Genomic DNA, 16818 nt, shown 5'->3' on the forward strand with positions numbered 1-16818 from the left:
TTCACTTCAATATTAATATCAAAAGCATCTGGCATCAGGGGCTGCGGATTGAACGGAACACGCGCAACACGGTGCAGCAAATCTAACCAATGCGCTGCCCCATCGCACTGAAGCATGCCTTTGTCATTATTAGTGATGACGTCAATCTCCGAACGAGTGGGGCCATAGCGCGGGGTGCCTTTACGAGACGTGACGTCACTGATCCGGACAGCCTACATGGCGTGTGATTCGCGTCAGGCTAAGTGCAACTTATGCCACAACGTTATTTACGAGTTCGCTTACGAGAACTGTGTATGAAGTGGCACTCATCCGGACGTGCCCTACTTCCCGGGACCCATCGACCTTTGGACTCCTGATTTAGACACGTCGACTTCGTAGCGCCAGTCGGAAGCTCATTCTGTATCATATCGTGGAGAGAAATACTTGGTTACCCGTTTATACGTTACTCGAATGTCTACCCGCGTAAGGATATGATTGTTTATGTGGGGTCCTTCTCCGGAGTCGCCACCACCCTGTTATTTAGGAAGGGGACTGCGGGCGAAGAACCGGCTCGATTTCCCGTTTGAGAAGCATGTAGAAGGCGGAAACTGCTGCGCTCCCTTTTCGCTCTCTCCTCACTCTCTCCGTTTCATCGAGGGTTCCAAATCTAGTGTTCCTCGTTCCATCATCCCCTGTTCTTCTCGGGCTCTTGGATTTGGTCCGGAGATGGAGCCAATCGCTTCCGCTCTGGATACGATCAAGGGTTTCGTTCAATCCGGTGAGCAATTCGTCAAGGGCGCATTCCAGAGGTGCTTCGATCCCCACCGCAAGAACCCAGTATGGACGATCCTTTTTCTTCTTTTCTCTTTGAATCAAACCCTAATCGTTGTCTTCCTTGGCATTTCTGACACCAAGATCTTTGCTTTCAAACGATCCGCTTCCATATCCAAAATTTCATTTGGTGTGCAGTGGTTTTGTGGGGCATACATGCGAGTTCATCTTCTTTATCTCTTCTAGGTTTACTTAGCCACACCGGTTTACCTGGGAAATATACAATATCAAGTTTGCAGTGTATAAAGTAAAAGTTGCTGAGTCGAGAAGGTATTCCGAACATTTTCTGGCAAGTTAGGATAGTGTTAGAGCCATTTTGGAGTTACGATGTTTGAGTTAAAATGTCTCCTGGTGTCTCTTATGGCTTGAATCAATCTCAATTGCCCAAATGTAAATGTGTCATTGCAGTTTGTTGGCAGATTGATTTTTCCTTTAGAAATGAAATTAGCGACAAAGTAAGATATGATTATATAGACTTGCAATTAAGTTCATGTTGTCACACTGTTGAGTTCAACTTATTGGCTCATTCTAAAACAGTCATCGATAACTGCAAAATGTACCTTAAACTCACAACAGCCAAGTAGCCAACCTAAGTCTCTGGTTAACCTAAATGAGGTGATGAGACTAATTGATCTCTTAGTTGTTTGAATTCCACCACTCGAAGTCCTTGACTTGATTGGACCACAATATTGTTTTATAATGGTAACATCCCTCAATTATTTTATCTTGTGAGACATCACGGTTATGGTACAGCAACACAGGCAAACTAGGAGGGATATTTTGTTTTTCAGTTTTTAGTAATCAAGAGATAATGGTTAAATATGAAAAATTTTAAGAGGGCTTACAAAAACTTATGTGGGGGAGCTTATGTTTTTATTTTTATTTTTTTTGAAACTTATAGCTGAATTTTTTGGTCAGAGTGTAATAAGGAATGATGTGTTCTACAATATCGTGATAATTTAAAAGGTTACACTTAACTTTATCTTTTATTTTGTCTTTTTATGGAATCATTAACTCGAGTGTAACTTCTTTAGCATTCAATGCAATATTTTTGCTCTCTGATGTTTACATAGATGTTATTTGAAGCATTGCTTCTTTATCTGGGTTCTTACATGTCACATGCATTTTTGTGGTACTTTTACTCTCTCTTACTCTTATTACTTTCAGATAGAGATTTTAAAGCGTTTGCAACGGGAAACATTTTCTGATTTGATGAAGATAAGAGATAGACAAGATAAAGTTGAACGCATAATTTCTTCATTCATGTCTGGCAAAGGAAGCCCTTTCCATGAAGCTAGCACACAGTTGAAAGGGATAATCAACGTTGATGGTGCTTTGCTTTTTCAAGATGATCAGCAAGCATATCATGCTCTGGATAGTTCCAGAATAAATACTGGCATTGATGCAAGGTTTACTTTTAAGATTAATCTTAGACAGAAAGATGCTTTGTTTGCAGAGTTTGCATCTCACCAGAACACGTATCATGGCAATGGAGTTACTGGCAGCCCTCTTGTACTGTCAAAAGTGATGTATCTGGCGAGTATCAGTGACTCGCTGTCTGTGATTTCAATACCATATGGAGCTACTTGTAATGATTTCCTATATGATTCAGATCATACACAGGTAAAGTTTTTCTAGTAATGAGATTTATCTGTATGCCTCTGGAAACAATATTGTTGCAAATTGATCCATTTATAGTTTTGACAGGGTGAGTGCCTTACTGTTAGACCACCTTTGTTCAATTTGTATCATGCTTGTGCGGTCGGCTTATCTGTTAAAACATCAAATTTTGCTGCTGGTTTTGCTGAACTGTTCTCTGGTTGGAGAACAGAGATGGGTCCTGCTAGTCACAGTAATAAATTGAGCACGTTTGGGCAAATATCCTTTCAAAATTTTGGAGAAACAAGACTCACACTGTCTGGTGTGTGGCACATGCCAAGATCGTTCTCTCTTCCAATTAGGCTTTGCCGTTGCGGATCCTGTTCTAAACCAGATGAAATGGAGCTAGCATTTCCTGTCACTGGAAGGCGGTCAACAGGAAGTTCTGGTGGATCCATCTATATGTCAATAGATATTGATGAAAGTTCAAAATTTGGGGTCTGGTTTGAGGTACAGAAATTAAACCCAACTATAACAAAGTGGGCTTTCTCCTTGTCTGACATGCCAGAAAGTGAGATTGGATGGGGCATTACAGTGGAAGGAAGCTCGAAAGGACAATCTAATTCAGTTATGTTGGAGAGTTATCTAAATTTTAGTGTGGGCAAAAAAGCCAGTTTGCAGCCAGGTCTGGCCTTTATCATTGACGAGAGAAGTCGAGCACCTGCACTGGTGTTTCGGTCTACGTGGTCTTTTTGAATTTTTTTTTGTTAATGAAAGCTTATCATTAGTCATGAAAGGTTGGAAATTACGGTGATTCTGAGGTTTAGTAGGCACTTAATCCTCCTGAACCAGGTTAGACTATTTATTTGTTTTTCTACAGTCTTGTTTCTCTCATAACTATTTTGTTATATACTGTGATAAAAGAAAATATCAGTGCAGATGTCATTCTTTTGTCATACAAAAATGTTCCAATATTGGATGCCCAGGATTTTTGTTATTTTAGCTCAATTCTTGTGCTAATTGCAGAACGTGTCACTGTTTCGTTTGATCAATTGTGCTCTTCTGTGAAAATGTCAGAAATTTTATGCTTTTCTGTTGACCGTCTGTATGACTGATTTTTTAGCTTACCAAGTGTCACTGCTTTGGTAAGGCATCTTTGGTCTTTTTGAGACTGTGCAATGTCAATTTACGCAATAAATGAGCTTACTTTTGTTTATTCTGCCAAGCTACCACTTGGATACTTTTTCTTTTTCTTTTATTTTAGCTTAATTTAAAAGTGGCATCTTTACATGGATCTGAGAGATGGTTATAATTCCTTTTCTAATCTTTTTGCATAGTTCTTTTCAATTAATAACTTTTAAATTTATGATTACGTGGACTTACGATTTTCTTGTTGTTGTATTTGCACATCTGCAGTCCATCACAACACTGATACATGAGTAGAAGTGCAAGTTCAGGCATCAGGAATTCTGATAGTTTTTCTCAAGGAATTTTGAGTTTATGGACTGCTAGAGACTTTCAAGGATATGATGAGATGAACTTTGTCGGGGGGATTAAAATTACTATGCTGACTATGTTAAATATGGTCAGTACTGTCCCACATGGTCTGCAAGACTATTACCAACTTCCATTGGAAAAGTAAAATTTGGCTAATTATTTTAATCTAGCAATTTATATTTTCATTGGCAACTCTGCTCAGATGATGTATTGGTCAAACCTGTGAATTCATTTATATTGCAAGTTCAATCTCGAGTTATATTTTTGTTAACTATAGGGACATAGTTTGTCTTACATAATTTCTGTAATCAAGATATAATCCTCTTACAGTTATTTAGCAACTCAATGCAAATCATTGTTGGAGTCGAAAACTTGATATCGATATACAAGAAGAATTAAATTTGTTTTCTTTTTTCTTCTTATCCTTCACGAGATTATTATTACGAGTGATGTGATGGATTAGGAATTAAGAAAAATTAAAAATATCTGTAATCTTAATGATTGATTGTTTTGTTTAGTTCTTATCTTTTTATTGGTGAAAATAAATGAATTAGGATAATAATTAAGAGAGTCTCTAATCAAGATAATTTTTTTAAAATAATTTTATTATAATTAATTTTTTTTATTGATTGATAATTATTATTAAAATTTAATTAAGTCTATAATATATCTTACGACTATTAAATGTATCACATGTATTGCAAGTTGATTGACTTTTTAAGGGATAAACTAATTGTCTTTGGCTCATAATCATATAAAGTTTTCTTTTATATTTGCCAGAAAGTTTCTTGATGTGATCTCCCAACTCAGAAAAGGTCGTCATTTCTTCTTCTAACTTCGACACAGCCTGTGACTTGAATTTGATTGATGCCCATTTGGTAGATGGAGATTGGTTCGGGAATCTCTGCTTTGGTTGATCAAATTACCAAAAGTTAGCCCATTAAATTGTTACTCGTCGCAAAATTGTAATCCTAATTGTTTGTAGATTCATATATTAATTGTGATTCATGTAAATCATCATAGTCCTGTCATATTCTGAAGTCGGACATTGGAAGATCATTGCAAGGCTAAAGGAATCGCTGTGAGGGAGATAAGAGAGGCAGGCGGAATGCCGTTCCTGATGTGTTGCCCGACAAGCATTCGTACCGCAGCCCTCCAAAACCCCTCGAATCCTCCGTCTCATCGTCCTTGCGATCGAGCTCTCGATCAGGCCTGATCTTATCCGCTTGATATTAATGTGCGTGCGAGAGAGTCAAATGAAATCAGCTTCCGGAGAAGGATTCATCTTTAACATCGGATTCGAGCTTTATAGTGTGCTGATGAGGGATCGATGGGTTCTTCTCGATGGTCGCTTCAGAGGTTTGGGGGTGGGCTGTCGGTGTTCTGATGCTGGAGGAAAGATTTGATGGAGATCCTTCTCGGGAACCATCAAACCTTTGGAAAATAAGCTATCTTTGGGAGCTTTAATTGCTCTCGCGTTTTCTGAAGCACAAGCTCTCGAGTGTGACATCCTCTTCTCCCAAACCTTCTTGTCGGCATCTTGAGCTGCAAACCTCTGCTGATGTTTCTCTGAATCCTTCTTCTTCAGTCGGCGTGAAAATGACATCCTGAGAACAGCTCGGGGAGCTCCCGAACGTGGCCCAACTGGCGGGCCTCAACGCCGTGCAGCTGATCGGGCTCATCGTCCAGGCGGCTAACACTGCCCGCTTGCACAGGAAGAACTGCCGGCATTTCGCGCAGCATCTGAAGCTGATCAGCGAGCCGCCGGAGCAGCTCAAGGTCTCGAGCGGCTTGAGGATGCGCCACGGCGGTCTTACATTCTGGCTGGACAGCTGTCAGAACCGGAGTTACGTCTACCTTCTTGCAATGGCTCAGAATGAGATTGATCGGTACCTCAAGATTATGGTGAGGGTTCTGGCTTTCCATCCTCTCTATTTGTCAATTCCATGTCACATATTGATTGTTAGTCCCTACTTTTAGTATATTACAAGGTGATGCTTTGGTTTTTGTATACTTTGATGATGACATTGTGGGTGCAGTCTCTGTCAACAGATGCTGCATGCTCAGCCTAATATAATGGGGGTTTGAAGAAGCTTGGATTGTTCTCTATTAATCGATTTAAATTTCTTAATAAGTTCTCTAAATGAGTCATAATGACTAAGCAAATGGCCTCAGGTTTGATGAGATAGATTCAGTATCTCTTGAGGTTTTGACGAGCTTTACTGTTGCTAACAGCATTGTGTTCCAATCATCTGTAATATGATCAGTTTTTTAGGTGGCTAAGGGAAACTTATCCAACCTTTTCCCCTTCTTCAAGGATGTTCTTTTGGCATTCTAGTGCCAAATCAAGATTTACTGTAAGTATAATCGACATGATCAACTCAAATTTTTTCTCAAATTATTACACTAAATATTTCATATACATTCTCATATGCATGTTCTGATTTAGTAGAACCATCTCAGGGACGGAGCAGCTCCTGGCCTCAAACCATGGCATGCTTCTGGGTCCAACTGCGAGCAGTGGATTCATATCTTGAAGAGTCATTCTTGCACATATGAGCAATCTCAGGGACCAGTGGACCATCAGGGTTTGGATCTGTGAGCAAGGAACATACGGAGAGTAACACCTGCATCCAATCCATGTCGTAGAGAAGTTGAATACAATGTTAAAATCCAGGTATTCTCTTTTGCCTACTTGAGATTACTTGTGCATTTGGTACCTTTGAAATGATCAGAGCAGGATTCCACTGATCCTTGAGAATGTCCGAGCAGATGTTCCCATTGCTGTTGATGTTTGGATGGAAAACCTTCGTTTTGAATGCTACCGCATATGCCATAATCTCAGTGAACAGAGGACTTCATATGAGTTTCGAGTGTTGCTGATACCCTGGGAGGCTTGAATGGAGAGTCTGGAGCGAAATAAATGGTGACAAGGAAGACTCCACCACCATAAGCTCAGTGATCATACTGCACTTAGCTTTCTGATTCTACTAGTTAATAAATTGAAGTTATTTTGATTCAAATTTGGAAAATTTGTACAGCAGTTTGTTTCAGTTGAGTTGCCCTGGGAAAAACTTGCATTTCCAACTTTGTTACCTTTATAAATTATGGGAACTAGTTGGGCTTCTAACTAGGAGTAAATTAGGCCCAGCACCATGAAGGCTACCATGACTACAGAAGTCGGAAATTTTAACTGCAGATTGCAGAAGCAATCTTGAATTGTGACCCGAAAAACCCAATTAAACTAGAGCACCAGACTATGACGGCAATTATGACTGCTGAAGTCAGAAATTTCGAGTGGAATAAGTTGTGACTTGAAAATTTAAGGAACCAACTTACCTGGTGGAGAGGAATACAGGAACTATAGTTTCATATTTAGGTATTGACAATTATAGTTAGTGGCAATTGGAAATTATAGTTTCAATATATATTGACACATAGTCGAATAATTGCTCATATATGTTTAATATTCTTTTTGTCTGTTATTGTTTTATGAAGGGATTTAGATGCTGCAAGCATCGTCAAAACAAATGAGAAATATTATTTTTTCATAGTACCAAATTAAAAAGGGACAATCATTATAAGGTTGCTCCTTTGAACTGTGGTGCTACACTTACTGAAGTTCCACGGTACCACTGCAAACCTTGGTGTCACGGTAAGGTTGCTCCTTTGAATGTGGTGAGCAAATTTTGATCATGAAAATAACTTCGATGCTTGTAGGGCGTAAAACTGGATATATGCATTAGCAAGAGTCTTATATGCATTGGGCTGCCTCATTTTTCTTTGGACAATGTCTTTTTTATGTGTTTGATTTTATTTTGTTATCAGATAGCTATGAACCAAAATTTACTAAAATTTCATGATATCCAGCTCGCTGGAGTTGTGGCTATTGAAATGACTGGGAGGGCCAACCATCGGCTTTGTTCCAGGAAGACATGTATTTGCTAACATGTTTCTTTGTAACTAGCTGGTTATCTGATGATTGCATATTGGATAACACTTTCATTTGTTGTACCAGGATTCATCAGTTTGCCCAAGAGAAGGACGACTTCCTGATGCTAAGCAAGGTTTAGCAAGATACCTGTTTACTCATTTCATCGTCCCAATAAATCTAGCACTTTGCATGCGGTGAATACTGAATATTTTCCTTAATTTATTATGCTTGTCATTTTGGAAACAACAAAAGTATCTCACTTTACGTATATGACTTTATTTGAACTATGTTTTACATTATCTTTCAAAGTATTTCTCACTGATTAGGTGCAATATTACATATTCAAACTATGGTTTGCAGAATTTTCTAAGCTTTTCCTTTGAATTATTTGCCATGATATTTCAATATTTCAAATTCCATGGGGGTAATACATTTGTTCAGTAGATTCAGCCTGCAATTATTATTATATTCAGTGTTCTGTTGTTGCATTTATTTGAAGTACATTTTTTTTTGTGGGTTGCAAAGCATTCCTTTTGTCATATTTGCTTGAAAATGTCAATACTTAGAGACCCAGTGAGCATTCGTGGTCATTTTTCAGGGAGACTAAGTTGGTTATTATGGTGAATATGCTTGATTTTGTTCTTTGAGATGTTTCATGTGATTGATATGGACTACATCCTGTTTTAACATCCTTTCAAAATTCTAAAGTTGATGATGAGGGGCATACTGATCATATACACATGCATGTATCTGTTGTTTATTGCAGGTGCGCCCCATCTGAGAGCCATCTTTTACAGGATGGGTTTGTCAGATAAGGATATTGTAGCACTTTCTGGCGGTCACACACTGGTAGTGGTGTTTCCATTATATCGGTAGGACACTGCATGATGAACTCCCAATTTCCTCACAACTCAATTGTTTTTTCTCTTTAAGGGAAGGGCTCATCCTGAAAGGTCAGGATTTGAAGGTGCCTGGACAAGCGAACCCCTCAAATTTGATAACTCTTATTTTGTGGAAGCAACACAAACTCGTATGAATGATCTTAGTGCCAAAAATGTTTTGTCAATCATTTTCACCATCTTTTAATTAGAACACTGAATATGTTAGAGAACCATACTTCAATCTGTGAATAAACAGTGAGTTGCTCAAGGAAGAAACCGAGGGACTTCTCAAGCTTCCAGCCGATGAGGCTCTCTTGGGTGATCCTGAGTTCAGACACTATGTCGAGATGTATGCTAAGGTAATTCTTGATATGTCCTGTATGATAAGGTTACATTATGATTCGACACTCGAAATACCAGCATGATTTCTTCTTTTCCTCATTTGAATATTTCGTTCAGATTTTGAGCCGATAAGAAATTTCCTTTTGCCAGGACGAGGATCTCTTTTTCAAAGACTATGCAGAATCACATAAGAAACTATCAGAATTGGGATTTACCCCACGACACACCGATTCTGCCACCAAAACCATTGCGAACAGTGCTGTATTGGCACAAAGTGCATTTGGAGTTGCTGTTGCCGCTGCTGTTGTGATCTTGAGTTACCGCTATGAAGTTACCAGGAGAAAATGAATTATTAGCTCAAGCTCACATATATAATACATCCAAATGTACAACTCACATACAGAAATTATTGAAGTGATGGATTCACTGTATGCCACAATTTGAGATCTCTTTTATGGTCATGTGAAATTGTAATCGGCTTTAAAGTTTTGGATGCCATTTCAGACAAACAGAACTTTCAGATTTTGAACTTGTGATGAGCTTAAAGGTGTCAATATTCTTTTTGTAAAGAGATGCTGAATTGAATCATAATTAGACTCGTCGTCTGCATCGTATGTATACATGTTAACTTGATCTTAAACCTAACTCAGGTACAAATATTTTTGTCTGAATTCATCCGAAATCTGATTAAAAGGATACCAAAACATTATATTACATGCGTCGAAACCGTCTAATTATTTAGGTACCCAAATCAAATCATTATATATATACATATATTTTTTTCCACTTGAATTCATTCCAATTCCAATTAAGGATCCTCGAACCCGATTTAAATGGATCATATGGATCCAAGCACTGTAAAGAACAAGATCTACTGCCATCGTTGCATTCCGCATGCTCTTGAATTAAACTGAATTGCCGGGCAGAGGAGTTGACAACAAAGTATGTGTTTCATTTCTTCTCGTCTCTCTCAAAGTCTGAGAGCAGAGAACAAGAGACGAATTGGAATCTGGAATGGAGGAGATTCGACAACACAGCATGAATTTTGATCACCGATTCATGTTCTTCATAGTCGTTGACTGGTTTTTGATAGAAGCCGAGTTCCCCGATTTGACTTCCACCGGTCTTCCGCTCAACTCTTTAAAGCTCTTACTTCTACAACGACTCCGCGACAGCATTCACAACCTTGACGAACAAGTTCTGTCGGCACTCGTTTGGTCCATCCAAGCATTGAATCTGTTAGGTTGGATTGTTGGGTTTAGGACCGTGTCAAAACAAATCGAGACCAGTGAGCGAAGTCAACGGATGCTCGGGTCCCGAAAGTGCAATGAACCTTCGTTGACTCCGTGTTTGGTTTGACCCACCACTAACTCCATCCTTTTCCCACCTACCTTCACTCCTTAATTTCGTTGAGTGGCCAGCTGGGTTGGATTTGACTGCTACCTATCGACAACAACAATTAACAGATCTACTACTGTACTTTTTTGCTGAAAAATTAGATCTATCTATCTATCTATCTATCTATCAGAGCACGTTTAGTTCGTGCGCCTAAAGATCAAGAGGAAGAAGAGGAAGAAGAAGAAGAAGAGCGACGACCGTGGGATAGACAGAAGAACAGCAAAGGTTGGTCTACTCACCTTGAAGAAGAAGAATGATGATGATGTGAGTTGACTATTGATCTTTGAAACATGAGAGAAATGGTTATGCTGGTTAGTCATCATCAAGTTAAAGGAAATGCGTATGTTGCGCATTCGTTTTCTATCGATCTGAAGTCAACTATGGGCCAGAATTCCAAACGGGGAAAGGTCAATTTTCCTTGAAGTTGGAATCTTTTTTTGGAGGATTCAATACTGCTGTTGATTCTTAAGACGATTGGAATCTTACAATTTGAAGTCGGGAAGATTCAAAGAAGAAATTTGACGTCTAATGTTCATTGCAAAGGTGTCAATAAGTCAACGCGAAGATGGCACAAAACATCGACACTAAAAAAGACCCAAAAAGGATTGAGGAAAAGAGTGGGAAAAATAACCATGCAAGCTGCTCTTGATCCTGTCCATTGCCTCCATGATCATATTGCTGCAAGTTGTTGAGATCACAATTCGTTGACTTTTGTAGATCTTCACAAGGCAGCATGAAGTTGACAAATCGACTTCACTTGAGTCAACACATGGAATCAACAACCAAAAATTGGAACCCTAAAATATGGCTTGTTGTGATCTAGTAATACATCCAGCAAGTATGTCATCAATATCTTTCATAGTCATCTGAAGTATTTGGTGAACCTATCACATCATCACTTTTGCACATCCACAAACTGGACAAGAACAATAAATAATATGTCTCTACATGTAATCTGAGAATGTTTCATACCTCAGAAGTCCTTTAACCTTAAACTCAATCAACCAGTAAAGTGATGAAGAACATTCAGAATCTGAACAACAACAACAACAACAGAGACTTGATTTCCCAATTAGTAACTCAAAACTTGCCATCAGCATAGTTTTGGTTCAATCACTCACCTCTCCTTATTTGCAGCAACCTTGCATTTCACTGATGACATGGATGCTTCCATTCTGGAAAGTGAGGTTGCAGGTGAGAAAAATTGATCTTTTTCTTCTCTTTAATTTCAGAAGATGTGTGTGTGATGATTGTCTCATCAAATCGAGTTAATGGTATTAATTTGTATTATTCAAGATTGGATAGGATTGAAACTAAAAAGAATAGAAGATAAGAATAATTATTGAAGAAGCATTATTGAAGAAGCTTTAGCTTGAATACATTAACATATCCCTCTCATATTTATATAGATTAGGAGGAAGAATTTTTCTCAACAAAATAGAGAATTTTTCTCGAACAGACTAGAGAGATTTCCTCATATAGTTGGGGAAATCTTATCTTCTATCATGCCCCCGTAAGATGGTGCTTCTGTTACGGATATCAATCTTGGATCGATGCAAAGAATGGTTTACGAGCGAGAGACTTCGTGAGTAGAGCAAGAGTAGATCGTTGCTGCTGTTGCGATTGCTGTTGCTGTGAGGGCACAGGCGTTCCTTTCGTTCTCCTTAAATCAGTCCTTCGTTCTCATTAAGTCCGCCGACTATTGACAGATAAACGAAGACTATCGCGGTGAGGAAGATGAGGATTGGCCGCGGAACCTCTTAGGAATTTGTCTACAGTGGCGTTGGTCGCTAACCAAAGGCAAGGGCGAAGCTTTGCTTTTCTCAGCGACATTGGTCGCCGGCCGAAGACAAAAGCGAAGTTTCATTTTTCTCACTGCTCTGATACCATGATGAAAAGAATAAAAGATAAGAATAATTATTAAAAAAGCATTATTGAAGAAGCTTTAGCTTGAATACATTAACATGTCCCTCTCCTATTTATATAGATTAGGAGGAAGAATTTTCCTCAACAGAATAGAGAATTTTCCTCGAATAGACTAGAGAGATTTCCTCGTATAGTTGGGGAAATCTTATCTTCTATCACTAAGTTCTTTCTAATGAGCACATTTATCCTTGACTGATAAGTTTGAATGGCTGTATTAGTCTTGAGTAACAATCAACTATGATGATGTTTAGTCCTATCAAATGGAACATGGTTGATCAAAAACAGACAGAATCCAGTGTAGGGTATGGAGATCCAAGTGTAGGTATGGTCTTCAAAGACTTGTTTGTGCATGTGACACTTTTGTTCTGCATTATTGTTGGCCCTACCTAACTCCAAATGATTGTGACAAGAACTAGTTGTGGAGAAATTACACAAGTCCTTGTCATATACTTGGAAAGTTGGAAGATCAGAGGAGCTCCACTTGGATGCTGTTTTGACTCTTGTAGTGAGTGGCATATGAGGAGTGGAGTAGGGGTAGGGAAGGAAGGAAGGAAGGAGGGCCAAAGACAAAGAGAAGCATCAAGAGAAGTGGTGGTGTGGGGAACACCATAGAAATATTATTGACAAGAAGGCCAAAAGGCCATACCTACCTTGTCTGCTTGTAGCATAACCTGCACCACAAGAATGTGGGGAAAGGACTTGGCAGATAAACCAAAGTCCACATGAGAAGCACTACCCACACCATTCCCAACTCTACTTTCCCCTACAACTTGTCTTGTGCTCCCTAAACTTCTCTTTCTCTCTCTTACAAGAAAAAGAAAGAATGCAAACACTGTGTAGCAATTGATAGGGAAGACTGAATTGAGTCAGATTGCATGCTTCCCTATCTGTGAGTGGGCAGTGGATGGGGTTTTTTCTTATTTAAATTGGGTTTCGATGTTCTTTAATAGGATTTGAAATTAGGTTAGAGAGAAAAATAGATACTTAGGTTAAGGATTCAGACAAGAATTACACTTGTAAGGCTTAAGAGTGTGCTTTACATATGTGTATATGAAAGCTGATTCTTAGTATCAAACCAATTAGAGACCTTCTTATTGAAGAGGTGCTGCTGTCTCTTAGAACACACTCCACAAAGGAACTCAAGGCAGCCAAGGAATTGGAAGTCACCCAAATGAGATGATTGTAGGAGGTCTGTGGAAGACTCTCAAATTTAGTCCCTTGTGAATTGGTGTATGGCTAAGGCCATCTTTGGATAAGACACTACTCAATTGTCCAAATCATAAATAGAGCAATCATGACAAGATGAGATCAAAATGTTTTTACTGTAAACTATAATCAAACTATAATGTTTGGACCAACTTTTCTTTTTTTTTTTTGGTCTAATTAAACAAGTGATGCCATCCAATATGTCTGATTGAATCAAACTTATGGTTTTGTTAACTGCTAATTGCACAGATTCAGTGAGTTGGATTGCAATGATTCTAATAAATGGTTACATTAAACAAGATTTGACCAGACATAAACTGATGCATGACTTGCTTTGAGTACTTCTCTTAGACTTCCTTTTGCTGGCCATTTCCAATCCAAAAATTAGGATCAAGCTTAGGTCAAAGTAGATCTACCTAACCATCCCAAACTTTGCACAGAAAAAGTGCAATTGATACTTTAAAATAAAAAAAAGGCTTAGTAGTAGGTGAATATATATATATATATATATATATATATATATATATATATATATATATATATATATATATATATATATATATATATATATATATATATATATATATATATATATATATATATATAGAGAGAGAGAGAGAGAGAGAGAGAGAGAGAGAGAGAGTAAAGTGAAAGCTCAACATATGGTAGGCCTATGGTGGAGTGGAATCATGAGGGTTCCATGGAAAGCCAAGCAAATGGTTTGGGATATTTTGATCCACCACTCTTTGTTCACCCTCTCAAGACAAATTATTTCTTATTCAGCTAAGTTTGTCTGGATAGATAAAATGGTGTTTTCTTCCATATATTATCTTAAATGAATCCTAATTATTCGACACATGAGAAGGCGGACATCAAATATATTTCACAAAATGAATATTGATCTATACATAACTCAATAGCAATAATAATAATAATAAATATTCACATAATAAACTTTAAATAATTAAAATTATATAATTATTATTATCGTTGTCGATGTGTCGGTGCGCAACACATAAATCATATTAGTCCTAAATGGATATCAAACAATCTAAACTTGAATGAGACCAAATGTTTACAGAATTGAATAAGATGCATCTGCATCCCGACCTCTGTTGATGCTCATGGAATAATTCTCCGTTTGTAAGACGTCTATATGAACTAATTTGGGTGCAAAGTCCACTCGACGACTTTGTCTTTCTCATGGAATTGATATGGTGGACTCGTTGGCTACATGAAGGATAAGCGTTGACCATGGTTAGCTTCCTGTAGATGTAGATGTAGCCTACTGCATCTGCAACTTGGTTTAAACCCATGAGATCAATATGAGCATTAACTACACCAAAGTCATGGATGTTTTTAATGTAGTTTGTCTTTTCCTTTGTTCAATCTCTGCATTCCCATTGTCTTATTAGTACTGTGTGTTCTATAGAGAGAGAGAGAGAGAGAGAGAGAGAGAGAGAGAGAGAGAGAGAGAGTCTTATTGGTACTGTGTCTTGGTAGCTTACTGAAGACCTACCTGAAGTGGATGATATGATGACGTGAGAAGTAGGCGCAAGAATACTCTCTCTCTCTCTCTCCGCGCTTCCTTTTTCCTTCAACGTGTGTTGAAGAGACCTCACAAACATCCAACTGGTTTGGTTCCTGCCGTAGTCAAACGGCTATAAATTTCCATCCCCGGTGTAAGAGAGGGGGACTGCACTGCAACAAGGAGAGAGAGAGAGAGAGAAGAAGCGAGGGGGAGGAACATGGGGAGATCGCCATGCTGCGAGAAAGCTCACACCAACAAGGGTGCATGGACCAAGGAGGAGGACGAGCGCCTCATCGCTCACATCCGAGCCCACGGAGAGGGCTGCTGGCGTTCCCTCCCCAAGGCCGCCGGTCTGCTCCGGTGCGGCAAGAGCTGCCGCCTTCGGTGGATCAACTACCTCCGCCCCGACCTCAAGCGCGGCAACTTCACCGAGGAAGAGGACGAGCTCATCATCAAGCTCCACAGTCTCTTGGGCAACAAGTACGTGTTCGATCAGCTACCACAAGAACTCATCTCGATGCAGAGCTGACTCTGTTCCTCGTTGCAGATGGTCGCTGATCGCTGCAAAACTCCCCGGGAGAACGGACAACGAGATTAAGAACCACTGGAACACACACATCAGGCGGAAGCTACTGAGTCGAGGAGTGGATCCTGCGACCCACCGGCCGGTCAACGACCGTCCGCCATCTAACATTACAATCTCCTTCGAGAGGAGAGACGGGAAGGCGGTCGGCGGCAGCGAGGAGTCATCGGTATGGCAGCAGCAAACCCAGCGTCCGGACCTCAACCTGGAGCTGTGCATAAGCCTTCCCTTCCAACAAGACCCCCATGAGCTCACCAAGAGGGAGAAGAGCCTCTGTTTCAGCTGCAGCTTGGGGTTGCAGAACAGCAAGGAGTGCAAGTGCCGAGACTTCTCCGGCCTCAGCAATGGAATGTTGAGCTACAGAGGCCTGAAGATGAAGTAAATGCAGACAAAAGACAATCTGGGATAAGAGATGAGGGAGAGGAATAAGAGGATCTCTTAGCTTCTAATTCAACAGCCTCTCCCATTTCCTAGTCCTATTTGGAATTTGGTGTTTTGTTTCTTTTGTACAATTATGAGCAGATATAATACCAGATGATCAGCTACCATGAACTTTATACTGATATTGTGAATGCTTCTTGTTTCTTACACATAGGGAATTTTTGTTCTATTGATGTATGAAGGTATCTTGTTATATTATCTTGTTATATTATCAGTCAATGTATGTGGATAAGAGACAAGAAGCCAGAAGGAGAGGAAGGCAGGTAGCCACTCCTAATAAAGAATGGAGAGAAAGAGAGAGAGAGAGAGGGGGATTCAATCCAACTGAGACACTATAACTTCATCCATGACGCTTTTGATAGCCAACATCCATCAAAAGCAAAGAAAAAGTAATAGCTAAGCTTTTCTTATCTGACCTGAGGTATCATGAAAAGATGATGTCTATCTCTTGTATTAGAATGGACCCAACCCATGAAGAGAACATGACCCTACATAAACAACCTACTTGACCAGTTCCTACCCAACTCTTAATTATTAGATCTTGACTAGAGAGAAGAAAAAGGTGTTGTAGTTTAAGGTGGAGCATTATTTTATTGTCTGTATTCATCATGCAACTGTGAGCAGTTGGGAGAGAATGTTGACCTAAAAACAATTTCAATCCCAAATGAAA

At 39.2% G+C, this 16818-nt stretch overlaps 2 protein-coding genes and 1 pseudogene across 2 annotated transcripts; all 3 read left to right on the forward strand.

Moving 5' to 3' along the window:
- The first annotated feature begins 563 nt into the window (after nucleotides 1-563).
- On the forward strand, nucleotides 564-4155 carry LOC135629385 (uncharacterized). The gene is made up of 4 exons (XM_065136665.1): nucleotides 564-816; nucleotides 1978-2433; nucleotides 2518-3261; nucleotides 3826-4155. Exons 1-3 carry the CDS (start codon nucleotides 706-708, stop codon nucleotides 3163-3165), a joined length of 1215 nt encoding a protein of 404 aa, XP_064992737.1. The 5' UTR covers nucleotides 564-705; the 3' UTR covers nucleotides 3166-3261; nucleotides 3826-4155.
- Nucleotides 4156-4374: 219 nt separating this feature from the next.
- LOC135629387 (L-ascorbate peroxidase 5, peroxisomal-like) lies at nucleotides 4375-9617 on the forward strand (annotated as a pseudogene).
- Nucleotides 9618-15203: 5586 nt separating this feature from the next.
- LOC135629703 (MYB31 transcription factor31-like) lies at nucleotides 15204-16264 on the forward strand. Its single transcript, XM_065137499.1, has 2 exons — nucleotides 15204-15604; nucleotides 15672-16264. Exons 1-2 carry the CDS (start codon nucleotides 15342-15344, stop codon nucleotides 16087-16089), a joined length of 681 nt encoding a protein of 226 aa, XP_064993571.1. The 5' UTR covers nucleotides 15204-15341; the 3' UTR covers nucleotides 16090-16264.
- Nucleotides 16265-16818: the final 554 nt, after the last annotated feature.

Source organism: Musa acuminata, chromosome BXJ3-1 (genome assembly GCF_036884655.1).
Source record: "Musa acuminata AAA Group cultivar baxijiao chromosome BXJ3-1, Cavendish_Baxijiao_AAA, whole genome shotgun sequence".
Lineage (NCBI taxonomy): Eukaryota > Viridiplantae > Streptophyta > Magnoliopsida > Zingiberales > Musaceae > Musa > Musa acuminata.